At 40.3% G+C, this 14,042-nt stretch overlaps 1 protein-coding gene across 1 annotated transcript; it reads left to right on the top strand.

Annotated features, from left to right (window-relative positions):
- Positions 1–6,265: 6,265 nt before the first annotated feature.
- Positions 6,266–10,438, top strand: LOC108671748 (beta-alanine-activating enzyme). The gene is made up of 2 exons (XM_018159321.2): positions 6,266–6,393; positions 7,073–10,438. Exons 1-2 carry the CDS (start codon positions 6,291–6,293, stop codon positions 10,339–10,341), a joined length of 3,372 nt encoding a protein of 1,123 aa, XP_018014810.1. The 5' UTR covers positions 6,266–6,290; the 3' UTR covers positions 10,342–10,438.
- The last annotated feature ends 3,604 nt before the right edge of the window (positions 10,439–14,042 follow it).

Below are 14,042 nucleotides of genomic sequence, written 5' to 3'. Positions count from 1 at the left end.
TGCGGAAGTTGAAAATTTTATGAAATGACATGTTTGCGAAGTGCAAACCGCGATTTTTTAATCAAACAAAAATTTATGACATTCGAGCCGCAAGATTTCATACCTACTGAAATTATATGATATTAGAGCTGCAATATTTCAGACAAAAATAGGACTTTTCCAGACTAGCCACCAGCCAGTGCAGCAGTAAATTGTGAAAATAAAAAGTACAATTAGGCTTGGTAGAATATTTACAGCCTGGTGACCATATTGCAGTAAGCAAGTATTGACCAAGATGTTGGATGGCAGCAGTGCGTCTCCTCATTGAGGCATCCACACTGCCGAGAGCTGGGCATGTCCCCGTCACGGCTGCCATTAGGTGGTCGCATTTCGCCCATTGGGGGGCAGAGCCCCCCATTTGCAAGCTATGACACTTTCCTAAAATTTGTCTTTTGCATATGTAACTAGAAGAGTTCTACTACAATGCACCACAACCTGGAGTTATTTGGAGTTATTTTACCAAAAATAAAATTGATTTTACCACCCGGTCAAAGAAACCCCAAGAGCTGGGGTAACAAAGACCATTTCTTTTTTTTTTAATTACATCAAAACTATGTGAGGCAGGAGCCAGCAATTTATGGGAGTAAAGCTAGAGTATAGACCTGTATTTTGCATGTTTCAATTTAAGTTTAACTTATCTAGTTAAAAAATGGCATCATTTTGAAAAAAAAAGTGGTCAAAGTTACCCCACTTTATGGTACATATATTCTGCGCAACAGTCGTCGATATGCATCCCATTTCACTGAGCCAAGCGCCCAACACACCTGCAACCACTTCAGGCAGGCAATTCAAGTTATCCGAACATGTTCCCTAGATGTGAGGTGTGGGGAATCAAAATGAGATCCTAGCACCTTCTGGCAAGCCACATACTTGATACGGTACTTCTGTTACAAACTCTAAGTGTAGTAGCACAGACAGTCCAATGAGAGGTGAATATCTGATATGAGCACTTCACTGGGTTAAGATGAAACTGCCAGCGAGTGCACCACATGCTGATTTCATCAAGATACTGCTGCATATGACACCTAGCCTCAGCCAAGGACTGGCACTGAACAAATAGTGTTATATCATCTGCATACCCCACCTGTGTCACATGTGGAGAGTCTGGAAGGTCATACAGCATCACATTAAAGAGCGTTGGGGAGAGTACAGCTCCTTGCGTACAGCTCATGGGTTGAGACGAGGATTTAGTAACACCAACCCGAACACAAACAGTCCTATTCTGAAGATAATTGTACAACCAGGCCAGCATCTGGTTGTCCACTCGAATGCCGTGTAATTTAAAAAGCAGTCCATCATGCCAGACACTGTCAAAAGCTCCCTCAATGTCCAAGTATACCACTAAGCAATATTCACGACCAGTTCGAGCAGAGGTTATGGCATTCTTTAGCAAGTGCAAAGCATCAATTGTACTTTTGCCCTTATGGAAACCAAGGTGCATAACCATTTTACTCTCTTGAGTATATTCCAGATGGTGTAAAACCATGCATTCCAGGGGCCTATGCAGGTTAGGAGTGTGATAGGGCAGTATCCTGCTAACTGTTCTGGAGGCTTCCCTGGTTTTGGTATAGGGATAATAATTCCTTGCTTCCATGCATCTGGAACAAGCCCAGAAATCCAGCTGGTGTTTAGAAGTGCAAATAGCTCTTGCTTGCACCGCAATGGAGCCTTTGAGAGGAATACATTCATTATTGAGTCATGACCAGGAGCTGTATTTTTGAGAGCTTTGAGTGCCTGAGAAAACTCCCCTATTGTAAATGGAACACAGCTGTACTGTTTGAGGTTGGCTATGGCTTTCACAACTTCTGAAACAGCATCCACACTTGCTTGATGACCTGTCATAGGAGCAACTGGAGCAAAATGGCCAGCAAAAAGACTAGCTTTGGTGTAGTTGTCATCATGGGCAGCACCTTGCAATGGATAAGAGAAACTGCTTATAGGCCTACCCTGAATGCTGTGTATTTTCCTCCAGACTTCTTGAGTGGTTGTCGATGAAGAGAGGGTGTTTATATACTCCGTCCAGCTATTACGCTGCTTTTTAATTTTGAGGTTTCTAGCCACAGCCTCACAGCGCTTGTATTTGATGAAATTTTATGGAGTAGGGGAGCACCACAGTTTGCCTTAAGCTCTACGTCTAAGCGCAACAGCCTTGGAACACTCACCATCCCACCAAGGTGTGAAGAATCAACAGTGTCTTTTTCCTGAGCTACGGGGCACTGCAGGAGAGGCGGCTTGCAAAATGGAATTTGACAGAGAAGCATAGGTACTGTCAGCATCTCTAGGTCCATACTCTGAGACAACCAGTGCCTTGTCAAGAAGTTGCTGATATTGTGACCAATTTGCTTGGTACAGTTTCCACCAAACTGGGGTCTTTTCTGAAGATTTGACCACCTTAATGCCAATTTTGCAGCAGATTGGAAAATGGTCACTCCGCAGACCAGGCCCCTGGGTCAAAGTGGCTCTGGTGGACAGATGTGAGCTGAGCATGACCAAGTCCAGACAAGAGGTGGTACCACAGCAATTATCTATGTATGTGGGGAAGCTGCCATCATTCAGGAGGCATACAGGAAGAGCTTCAATGGCTGCCTTGATAGATTTTCCAGTACAATTTGACCTTCCCCGAGCATCCCATAATGAGGAATATGCATTGAAATTGCCCACTGACACAAAATTATCAGCAAGCTTGGATAAGTAATAGCCTTCCTCTTCACAGCTCACATTCTTGCCAGGATTGTAAAAATTGCCAACTGCAATCCAGCCAAGAGCAGTACAGATTTTTACAGACTGGATCTCAAGATTTGCACCCCTAGGAAATGGAGGAAGATCAAACTTCTTCATTTCAATGTCTCTGCAAGTAAGGATTGCCATACCACCTCTCAATGCATTTTCCCTGTGAGACCACAAAGCAGAATAACCTACAAAAGAAGGCTCATGCACTTTCAACCATGTCTCACAGAGACAGACAACATCTGGCTTTTCTTTGTACAGAAAGAGCTTGATATCTGTAAGTTTCCCACGTAGGCCATTACAGTTAAGTTGCACTATTTCTAACCCTAGTTCCCACTTATGCTGTCATGTCAATTACTGAGATTTTAGTGAGTACCGGTAACTCATTGAGAATGAGCTGAACTGGCTGCACTCTTACTTTTGCCCTGCCCCTTAGCTCATCCACCTTACTTGGAGACCACACGAGTCAGCTGAGAGGGTGATGGACCAACAGGAGAAATCAACCTTCCAACAGACACTCAATCAACTACTTTTTTGCGCTGCACAAAATCTGAGGCACTACCTTCGGGAGATGCTTCCAGAACCCGATCATGACCAGAAGTACCACAACTGGCAGAAACCCACTCCCTCTGCAGAACCTCACCAACCTCCTGCCCAAAAGCATTTCTCAGAAGGCTAATTAGGAGCAGAGATCTCTCCTTAGAACCTTCACTCAGTAGATTAAGTTTAAACACCTCATTCATGAATTTCCCCAATTTAATTGAAAACTCAGTAAGTGACACAAATGGTTTCCCTAAGACGTTTCTCACTAGAAGCTAGCTCCTCCTTCATTACTCTTCTAAGGTCTGCAAAATTGTTTTCACCAGTTTGATTATCAACAGCCTCAGCTGAAGTATTAGCTTTAGCAACATGTAGATTTGTCAGTGGTCTGGATCTGAAACCAGAGTCTGAGTAACTACATTGTGCTTGGTGCACATCTACAGGAATTGTACCAGGGGAAAGGGCCCCTGGTGGAGGGCAGGAAGGAGATACACTGGCCAAGGGAGTGGAAAAAGGAGCACTTGACATTGCCCTATATTGATTTGGAACCTGTCTGTGTTCAGCAACCTCGACTTCTTTCACAGCCTGAGCATAGGAACAGCCAGTAGCACGCAGCTTTTCAACTGCATTGGCTTTCATGATGAAAGGGCACTCTGGAGCATTTGCATGATGTGGGTATTTGCAGTTCACACAGCACTTTGCTGCTGATGTACACATAGAATGTTCATGGGGTACCACACATAAAAGACATCTCCTGGGAGAGTCACAACCCTCAGCCAAATGGTTCAATCTTTGACACTTATAGCATCGCTTCACAGGAGCTACAAAAGGCCTTACTGAGTATGATACATACCCAATTTTTACCCTGCTTGGCAAAGTTTGTCCCTCAAATGTTTTCAGGGTGGCCGATGGCTCACAGATTCCATTCCGGGATCTGGATAAGCAAGTAATATCTTCAATAGCAAGGCAATTAGCTGATGTCGTGGGTTAGTGCGAACAATCAGGTCCCCAATTGCACCAAAAGGTGAGCTCTTAATACCCTTAGCAAGACCGACTGGGTCCTTTAGAAAACTTGAGGCATTGGGTCCCTGAGGCCTTATTAGAATGGTCTGGCCAGAACCAGCACTCAGTAAGGTAGCATTTGATGGTAGCTTCACTTTCAAAGCTCCATTTGCATTGGTAGGATTAGTCTGATTAGGTACCATTAGAAGGATTTGACTATCGTTTCGGGCATCGGCCACAGCTGCATGCTTGGCTCTATTGCTAGAGATGCTCTCACTTGACCCATCAGTTTCACGGTCCCTGCGCTTGCGTCTACCCACAACAGCAACAGGAGTGGCCTCAATGATGCTACTATCTAGATCAGAGTCCTCAATAACGAAACCACATTCAATAGCAATATCCTCCTCCATCATTGCAGCACACTCAGCTAACTCACCCACCTCCACAGTAGCAGTACTAGAGGCTGCTGAGCCAGAGCCTGCTGCTGGTGCTGGGGGACCAAACCCAGACCCAGCAAGACAGCCTGTATCTCCCATGCAAGACTATGATCAAGACAGAGGATGGTTTCTTGTGATGACAAATATACCTTACGAAATGAGGTAGACAAACAAAAAAATAAAATAAAAACAAGGCGGGCTGGCAAACCTCTGAGGGAGAAAGCCAGTTGGGTTAAAGCAGAAACAAATTAAATATTAAAGATTGTGAATACTTATAAGAATTATCAAGTGCTAGTACTAGGTAGTTCATTTGTTGATACTCAATGTGTTGGTTTGCAATAGTCCTCATGAAGGCTCTTAGGTCTGTCCCAAACATGCTCACTGGTGTCTTCACTGGTGCCCTTCTATGTATACTTGGCTTTTCTCAATTTCTTTATCCAATCTTGTTTATGCAAGTTATGTCCAGAACTTATGATTGAATGTGTCTCAATTTTAATTTTTTGCATATAGTCTGGCATTGCAAAGCATGTGGGAAGGTTCTATAAAAAAAAAGTAATGTAATTTCACTGATAAAATTGAAGATCATGATTTCCTTCAAAATTTCTAGTCGGTAATCAAATACAAGTTTTTTTAATGCAAAACTTGACTGCTGACTACTATGAAAAAAATATACTCTCTAAGCCATTACTGTATTTTTGTAGCTGTGAATTTTTTTAATTGTCGCTGTGAGTTTATTTTTTAAGCTATGAACTCATTTTTTGAGCCTTGGAAGGTGCAATTTAGCACATAATAATGTGTTTGTCAAAGATGAGTCATAGTTTCATTGCTGTCAATGAAACTATGCAATGTTCATTACTGTCATGGTTTCATTGCTGTGGTCATGTTAAACTGACAGTTTAACATAACCACAAGTTTGCAAATATGATTAGAAGATAATTAACAAGAATGTTTTGTGCTTAAAAGATCTGGTTAAGAGGTCCAAATCATAACTGCAACTATGAGACCGTTTCCAAAACGTTTTATGTGCTGAAGTTTTGGCAAAAGGGTGGAGCTAAACTGCATAACTGCAGATTTTGTTAAAAATTTTGACTTCTTTGAGAGCTGCGCATTTTTTTATGAAACAAAAATTCAGACTTTGGAGCGACAAGATTTCCAATTCAATATTCAAAGGTGTAGCATTGGTGCCATGAGATTATAGATAAAAATTAGGATTATTTCAATCCTAAGTGTGTAGGAAGTTTTTTCTTGAAACATTCTAATTTGTATTTTTCTCTAATACCTGAGCTTCATAATTTTAGTAGGAATCATAATGTGTGTGACGGTATCCACAAAATCTGACATGTGCAGTCATAGGAATGAATGCAATAGGTCCTCTGAGAAATCTTTTGTTGCTGCTAGTCCTTGATTGTCTACAGCAGACTGTTGTTGCTTTTAAATAATTGCTGATGCATGTGATTCAAGTATGTGTAATATAATTAATGTTTTCAAATAGTTTGGTTGTTTCAAATTTTACAGATCTACTACGGTACTCAACTTATCTTTCTCATGAGTAATAAAATGAATGGCATTGATATGCAACCTGGATCGCTGCTGAAACATTTTCAGGAGTTTCCAGAGTCTAGCCTCCCAGCCATCACTTACATTCATGGTCAGTTGTATTTGAGTTTCTATTTTTAATATCCTATTTGTTGGTATGAATGTCCCAACAATGTACCATCAGCTAGGATGACTTCAGACACCGGGGGTGACTTTGGGCCACACCTGCAAGAGAAACAAATGGTAGAAAAACAAAATAATAAACATTGCCCAAAGTCACCCCGGAGGCCAAAGTCACCCCAGTCACTTTGGCCAACATTTATTTTTTTTGTTTTGCTGCCATTTGTTTCTGTTGTAGGTGTGGCCGAAGTCACCCCAGTTGATGGTAACTAGTATCTATTTTCTTGACAATTTAATTCTTAAAGATTTTAGAATATATTCTGCTTGGCCAAAGTCATTGTTTCTTACCACAATAAGTGTAGGTACCTATTTTTTTTTTCTTAATCCATTAGTTCCATTCTGTTCTTAATCCATTCTTTTGTTCTTAACTGCATCTTGTTGTAGCTGACAAAAATATTATCTGCTCAGTTACCATCATAGGTATTTCACTAAGTTGTAGGTATATACTTTGTGTATTAGCGCTCTGGTAAAATCAAAATAGATCAATAATTTTTTACTGATTTGTTTGTGTATTTTTTTAGACAAAAATCAAAATTGTGTAAAATATTTTGGTACTCAATTGTTAATAATTTCTAAAAGAAAATGATGATAATGAAGAAACATTTGCGCAGGTTCTGGAGCAGTCAGCACCATCTCCTATGGCGAGCTGTGTGATGCTGTGGTACATGTCTCCAAGGAGCTCTCCCATAAACAAAAGCCATCGTCAGCTGGCCAGCAACAGCGACCCCTGCTTGTAGTTGTCTGTGGTAGAATGCACAGCTCCACCATTGCTGTACTGCTGGCCGCTCTCAACTCTGACTCTTATTTTTATATTGATCCTGATCAGTTGGAGTCAAGCAACACGCGCGATATGCTAACATGCCTCAAACCTGATCTGGTGCTTATTGAAGAATCTATTAACTTTGACTTTTCTTGGCTTGGGGAAGAAAGTTCATACTTAACTAAGATAGTCAAGGTTGTTGATAAAAAATTTACTTTACATTCTTTCCAGAACCCATGTTCATTTTTCAATGATTTTAAACTATGGGAGATAGCTTATGTAATTACAACTTCAGGCTCGACAGGTATTCCTAAGATGGTGTTCGTTCCACGCTCTTGTGTTGCTCCAAATATTTCAGATCTTCTGAATATTTTTTATATCGTCCGGACAGATGTAATTTTTAGTGCTGCTCCACTTTCTTTTGATCCCTCGATTGTTAACATCCTTATGAGCCTTAACGCTGGTTCTCATCTTGTTGTAGCTGACAAAAATATTATCTCCTCAGTTGCCATCATAGATATTTTACTGACATTAAGAGTTTCAGTTTTTCAGATAACACCTTCACTTCTTAATTTATGGCAGAGTCAACAAAATCTTGCAGCAAGCATATTTCACATTGACTCCCACACACGCTTGTTAGCTCTTGGAGGGGAGACTCCTCCAATAACTTTATTAAAATCACTGTTTAGAGATTCTTTATCTATAGATATTTTCAGTCTTTATGGTATCTCTGAAGTTTCGTCTTGGTCATCTGTCAAGAAAATTTCTTTCGCTACTCAGAGTACAGATAACATTATGATAGCTCCTGCAAAAGACGCTGATTGCGTGGTGGACGTATTCTCCAAGCCTGGATTCGATATACTTGATCTGGGCCAAATTCTATCTGAAACAACTCTTTGCCTTGTGAAGAACGATGAGATCTTAAACCGAAATGGTGAGGGAGAAATATATTTGGGCCGCCAAAGTTCATGTGGTGTTTATGAAGTAGTCAGGGAGCCGCAGAGCTTGTCGGGAACTTTGCCAGAAATACCTGGTAAGTCTATGGGTGACGTTCGTTTGAAAAAGGTTATTCCTCTTATAAATGACGATGGTGTTAAATTATTCCCCTCGGGTGATTTGGGTAGGAAGATAAATAATGTTTTCTATTACATGGGTCGCTGCAATAGGGTGGTGAAGTGCTATGGGCAAAAAGTTAACCTCAATACCATAGAAGAAGAATGTTTATCAGTGCCTGGTGTTGAAATGTGCCGTGCAATAAGTGAAGGTGATATGATTTTTTGCTTCTGTGTTGCTGGCAATCAAGAAAGTTTGAAAATATCAACATTGCGTCGCTCTGTGCGTAAAATAACAAGCGTGCCATGTCAGGTTTATATGCTATCTTCTCTTCCTCTCACTGCTCACGGTAAGGTAGACGACAAACGCATGCTGAAAGATCTAACTTTGCTTAAGTGTAAAGGCTCCATAACAGAAAAGTTTTTAGTGCAAGTGGTTGATGATCTTTGGTTTGATTATTGTAGTTGCAAGCCCACCCAAAATATGAACTTTATTTCATTAGGCATGGATTCCTTGCGAGCTGTCGAATTCTTGGAAATATTGCAGCACAGAGTTGGGAGCCAATTGCTTGGGATGTTGGACTCGCTGCTCATGGATCGCTATGAAGTATTTTTAGAAGGTGTCAAGCGTTCTGTTGTAGGTCATTCTGACCTGCGTGTGGAGAATTCAACTAGCATAGTTCAAGATCAAAGCAGTGGTAGAGAAAACGCGAAAAAAACGAAAACAGATAATGATAAATTCGTCTATGTTATGTTATCTAAGGTAAGTTCTTTGATTCAGGGCAAGAATGCTGTTTTAAGCCAAGCGTATTTGCCAGATTCAGATCGATTAACGTGGACTCTGAATTTGGGCAAGTGTATAGACGCGACCCCCATATTAGTGCAAAGCCAGTCACATTCGGAAGCGTCATTGTTGATAGGCTCACACTCAGGCCGTTTCTGTTGCGTCGATGCCCTCACTGGAGCTGTCAGGTGGTCTAATGTGCTGGAGAATCGCTTGGAAGCGTCACCCACCGTTGATCGTTCTGCCTCTCATGTCTATGCTGCCTGCTACTCTGGTTTCCTTTATTGCATGAGTCTTGTCTCCGGCAGCCTCTTGTGGAAGTTCAAAGCTAATGCTGAAATCAAATGCTCTCCCTTAGTTGACTATGAAAGTGGTTGCATTTATTTTGGAAGTCATGATAAAAACTTTTACTGTTTGAATCCTAATGGTTCTTTGATTTGGAAAAATCTTCATTCCGGGGGTAGTATATTCTCGTCTCCCTGCGTCGGCGATAACACTGTCTTCGCTGCTTGTCTCAAGGGAGTAGTCGCGGGCTACGAAAAATACACGGGAAAACTAATCTGGAAATTCAGTTTGAATGCCCCTGTATTTTCATCACTTGTTTGCTTCTCGCGAGGTGTACTCTGTACAAGCGTTGACGGAAATCTCACAGCTTTGTCTCCAAAAGGTGAATTTCTGTGGTGTTGTGATCTGTCGAACCAATGTTACTGCACACCAAGAGTGGTGCAACTAAAACAATCCGAAGTGATCTGTGTTGGAGATAACAGCGGATGCGTTTCATTCGTCAATGAGTTAGGCATTGTATTAGGTCACTTCAATGTCGACTGTCGTGTTGTTGCAACGCCCTTCCTCTACAACTGTCGTGGTGCAACTGTAGCTGTAGTTGCTGCGACCAATGGCAAAATGAATTTTCTAAAATTGTCTTTTGTCCGAGATGAATCTGGAGTTGTTAGTAGTAACGTGGACGGTAGAGACATTATGTTGTGTGGAGGTAGTGTGCAAGAAGCTCCACATGTTAGTCAGAAGCCATCAATAATAAGTAGGGAGTGTAAAATGCTGAAGAAGAACGATTTTAGTCACAGTCCTAGCGATACAATTTCTCCGATTTCATTGAAGTGTATTGATGAATGCGCCGCAGATCTATTTTATGGGATCCAAATTAAATCTGTCTATGAGCTCTCGTATCCCGGTGAAATATTTTCGTCTCCTTTAGTGTTCCAAAGTTGCTTGTATGTTTGCGGTCGCGACGATACTGTGCAATGCTACGAGTTGCTGCCTCGATGACGAGTCGCTGAAAAGTGTACACCCTGTCTACTAGCAATGAAATATCTTGTTAGCGCATTTTCTCATTTGTTGAAAAAAGGTGTCGCTATTGCCATGTCCGTCCGTCCGTCTGTCCGTTCGTGACTTCACGTTTTCGTCGGCGAGAAAATGCGCGCTGTCACTTACTGCAGTGAGTACTGACTTATATTTTTTTTCGTTTTGTCTAGTCGCTTCTACCAACTAGAATTACTTTGTCTTCCTTTCTTTTGAAAGTCACATTTCCCTGTTATGATCGCAGTCTTAAGCTTTTTTTCTTTTACAATGTAATCTTTTTACCTCGTTGCAGGTTGATCTTGCAAAGTAATTGCGCATTTTTTCGTGTATCGAATAGCTAATAAACTAGTATTAGTATTATGAGATAATTTTGATTTCACATTCATCAAGTTTCATTCATCTTAAAAACTAACATTTTAGGATGTATTTGTTTTAACAGGTTTTCTGTGATAATTTTTTTTGGCGCGAGCACTATAGTTGTATATGATTATTTGATTGTAATAATAATAATTGTTTGATTGTAATTAATTGTTATACCTATGTTTTGATTTTAAATGAAAAACTAAAAATATGAGCGCTCCGCCGTCTTTAATCAATTTGAAATTTTTTGTGGTTAAAAGATCTATATTAGCCACGTTCTTTGCTTAACAACTAAGCCAATGCTACTCTATTGACGGGCTCAACGTGGTGTCATCGTAGAAAATTTGACCAAAGTTCTGTCTAGAAATTTTTAAAAACGGTCTTGCAGTAATAATGTATATTGCTTGGATGTCGAGGAATTTCTTGCGTTGCCGATATGGTTTACCCTGGCAAAGCGACATGTCACGAAAACTGACCAGGTAAAATATAGTGTAATTTTATGTATATATTTGCTTGAAATTTGAGCGAGGTATACTTTTGCCCGTGTAAACTCAAATCAGAAGAAATAAATTGTAATAAATTTTGTAATGATGTTAATTGAATTTTAATCCAATAACTCCACTTATGTAAAAAAGCTGTTGTCATGTCTAAAAATTTTGCTTCAAAGATAAATGAAATTTTCTTCGAAATTGTGTTTGACTCGTCACCATTGCTGCCGTTAATTTCTACTGCTTTGAGAGAGGAACATTATTCTCATGTTTAATCTAATAGATTTACGCTTCGATGGATTGACGGCCTTTTCTTTCACCATCAAAAGGTTCCAGACCTAATTTACTAGATTGAAGACAGAATTTTCGTATATAGACAATCGATTTTAGACCTTTCAAAGCTGATAATTTTGAATTTTGTTTATATTTATTTTATTGAGAATCTGGACTGCCTTCAAGTAGGGAAAAAACGTGGAATTGCTCGCGGCGGCAGGCCTACGGCCTAATAAACGCTGAGACGCTATGCTATGCGAGACGTCAGCCTTGGTTGGAGTCGTAGTAAAGTAGCATCAGAATTGTACAGGAGCAACTGCTCTTCAATGGAAAGTACCAGCCGCGGTTTGATGTCTTTGGCTTTGATGTCCTTGCCCGTAACACGCGGTTTGATGTCCTTGGCTGATGAGGTTTGTCGGCCTTAGCCAGATGACCGTGATCTGTTCACCAAACGTCATTTCTAATTTAAATCACTGGCATTCCTAATATGTGAAGTAAATAAAAGGACTTGCTCCAATCTCTATCCTAATGGTCATTGTAATGATCTTTCGTGCCGAGGTTAAATAATGATCTCGAGTTAACACAATTAATTTAATATTGATGAAAAGTGAACACTTAAATTAAGAAATCGAACAAGTTAACGTTAACATATGGGCATCGTAATAGGGTACAGAACTCTTCTTTCATATGCTAGGGCACAGCACAGTAGAGGTTCCTCACAACACAGCAACAAATAATATATGCACAACACTGAATCTTCTTGCTAGCCTCTTGTGATCTTCTATCCGGGTTGACTTCTCCCTACATGAACAAAATCAAATTTACAATTAGTCGGGTAATTCCCTACTAGATATCTCACATAGTATCAACACACCAAATAAATACAATATTGATAAATATCGACAGTTACACATACCTCTGCAGTTGTCTGAATTCACTAAACTAGTCCTTGCTTTGGTCCCACAACAAGTCAGCTCTGAATTCTTACACTGTTACGGGATCGTCAACACTTTAACTTATTCTACGTCCCACACATTAGTTACTATTGTTCTTATTCCCCCACATTTCCCACAGTACACCTGAATATTCAGCTAAGATCCCTACAGTCATAATAATTAAGAAAAACGATCCGCAGGTAAATCAGGTATCGAATATTAGCCTGTCATTGTTGCATTATTAGTCCCGTTGCCCTAGTATTAATTACATTTTCTTAAGCTTTCAGGGCGTGAGCGCCAGCCACGCCGCTCGTCTGGCGTCGCACTGTCTACCCCGACAACCCGAGACTAATTTAGTGGTGCAGACATGGTCTTATTGTTTACCTTGTCCATGTTGGCCTTTGATGTGATTAGTGACAGTACATCTAAAATATTATTATTTTGGATAATGCGATCTGATCACGTTTACTGAGGATAGAATTTGGAATTAAAATGAAATTGCCACGGTAAATGTCGTAGAATCTTGGTGAGCCATGTATTAAATCTAGTCAAAATTAAACTCAAAAGAACTGGACAGCTAATTGTTATATAACATAGCGAATGATGTTAGAATGGTCCTAGACGCTTCGTAATTTGGCCTGTTTCGTTATCTTTTACTCCATCCTCAGTTCTTCGCTACTTCAATTAGTTTACAATCGACCTCGCTCAAAGCGGTATATGACGTAGCTACTCAAGAATGTGGAGTAATCCCTTATAGGCTTTTATTGCAATTTCACTGATAGTGCGTGCCTACTCGTATCACTGATAAGCTTCCGAAAGAATAACTCGCTCTCTGTTTCGTTGATAGATACTTAATGTTATTAAGCTGATCCAACTTCAAAGAATACCCGAAAGAGTACATTTCCATTAAAACAATTCAGGTAGATTTGCATACAACCTAATACGCTTCATGTTCGGTTTGGGTTAAAGTTTATTTTTCTTGTTGCCAGACTTAGGCAAATTTCAAATTCGAGTACAAGTGCACTAGTACAATTAAGAGTAATTTCGAGGGTTTTTTTCACTTCTGGCTAATTCCAGGCTGCCATTAGAGTAAACCTCTAAATTAATTAGACACACAATATAAGTGAATGATTAAATGTAGTTAGGTTGGTCAGACACCACTGGCGTCAACGCTACGATCTCAGGATGAATCATGGTTGAATTAATTCAACCATGGGATGAATGACCACTGCTGTGAACCCATGGTTGAATTAATACATGTATTAATTCAACCATGTGTGAACCGTCTTTAACCTTGAGGTAGTATCATTCATGAGCAGAATGACGCAGCGTCTATAGTAGCATAGTAATGTCGGCTTCGAAAAACGAGTCTTCTGCCGATTCTTGTTTCCTGCCTTGTCTCATATAGATCTAATAACTGTCTTTTTGAACATACCTCGCCAAACTGACGTTAAAGCTAAGTGGCTGCTGATCATCCACAAGTTTGTCAAGGGCTCTTCTAGCCGAAACATATACGTACTTCTGCATAGCTTTATCTACTCCTTTCGTGAACACGTTCATACTCGGGACAACGATGTCGGCAGGGAGTCAGTTATTCTAAATGTCAATAACA

This window comes from Hyalella azteca, unplaced genomic scaffold, assembly GCF_000764305.2.
Source record: "Hyalella azteca isolate HAZT.00-mixed unplaced genomic scaffold, Hazt_2.0.2 contig14229, whole genome shotgun sequence".
Lineage (NCBI taxonomy): Eukaryota > Metazoa > Arthropoda > Malacostraca > Amphipoda > Hyalellidae > Hyalella > Hyalella azteca.
The sequence above is the reverse complement of the archived record's forward strand: the minus strand, read 5'-3'. Positions and strand labels throughout refer to the sequence as shown.

Excerpts from the sequence above, each read along its gene's own strand:
- LOC108671748 (XM_018159321.2), top strand. The coding sequence starts at position 6,291 with ATGAGTAATAAAATGAATGGCATTGATATGCAACCTGGATCGCTGCTG. Across the intron at positions 6,394-7,072 it reads AGCCATCACTTACATTCATG|GTTCTGGAGCAGTCAGCACC; the intron begins GTCAGTTGTATT and ends ACATTTGCGCAG.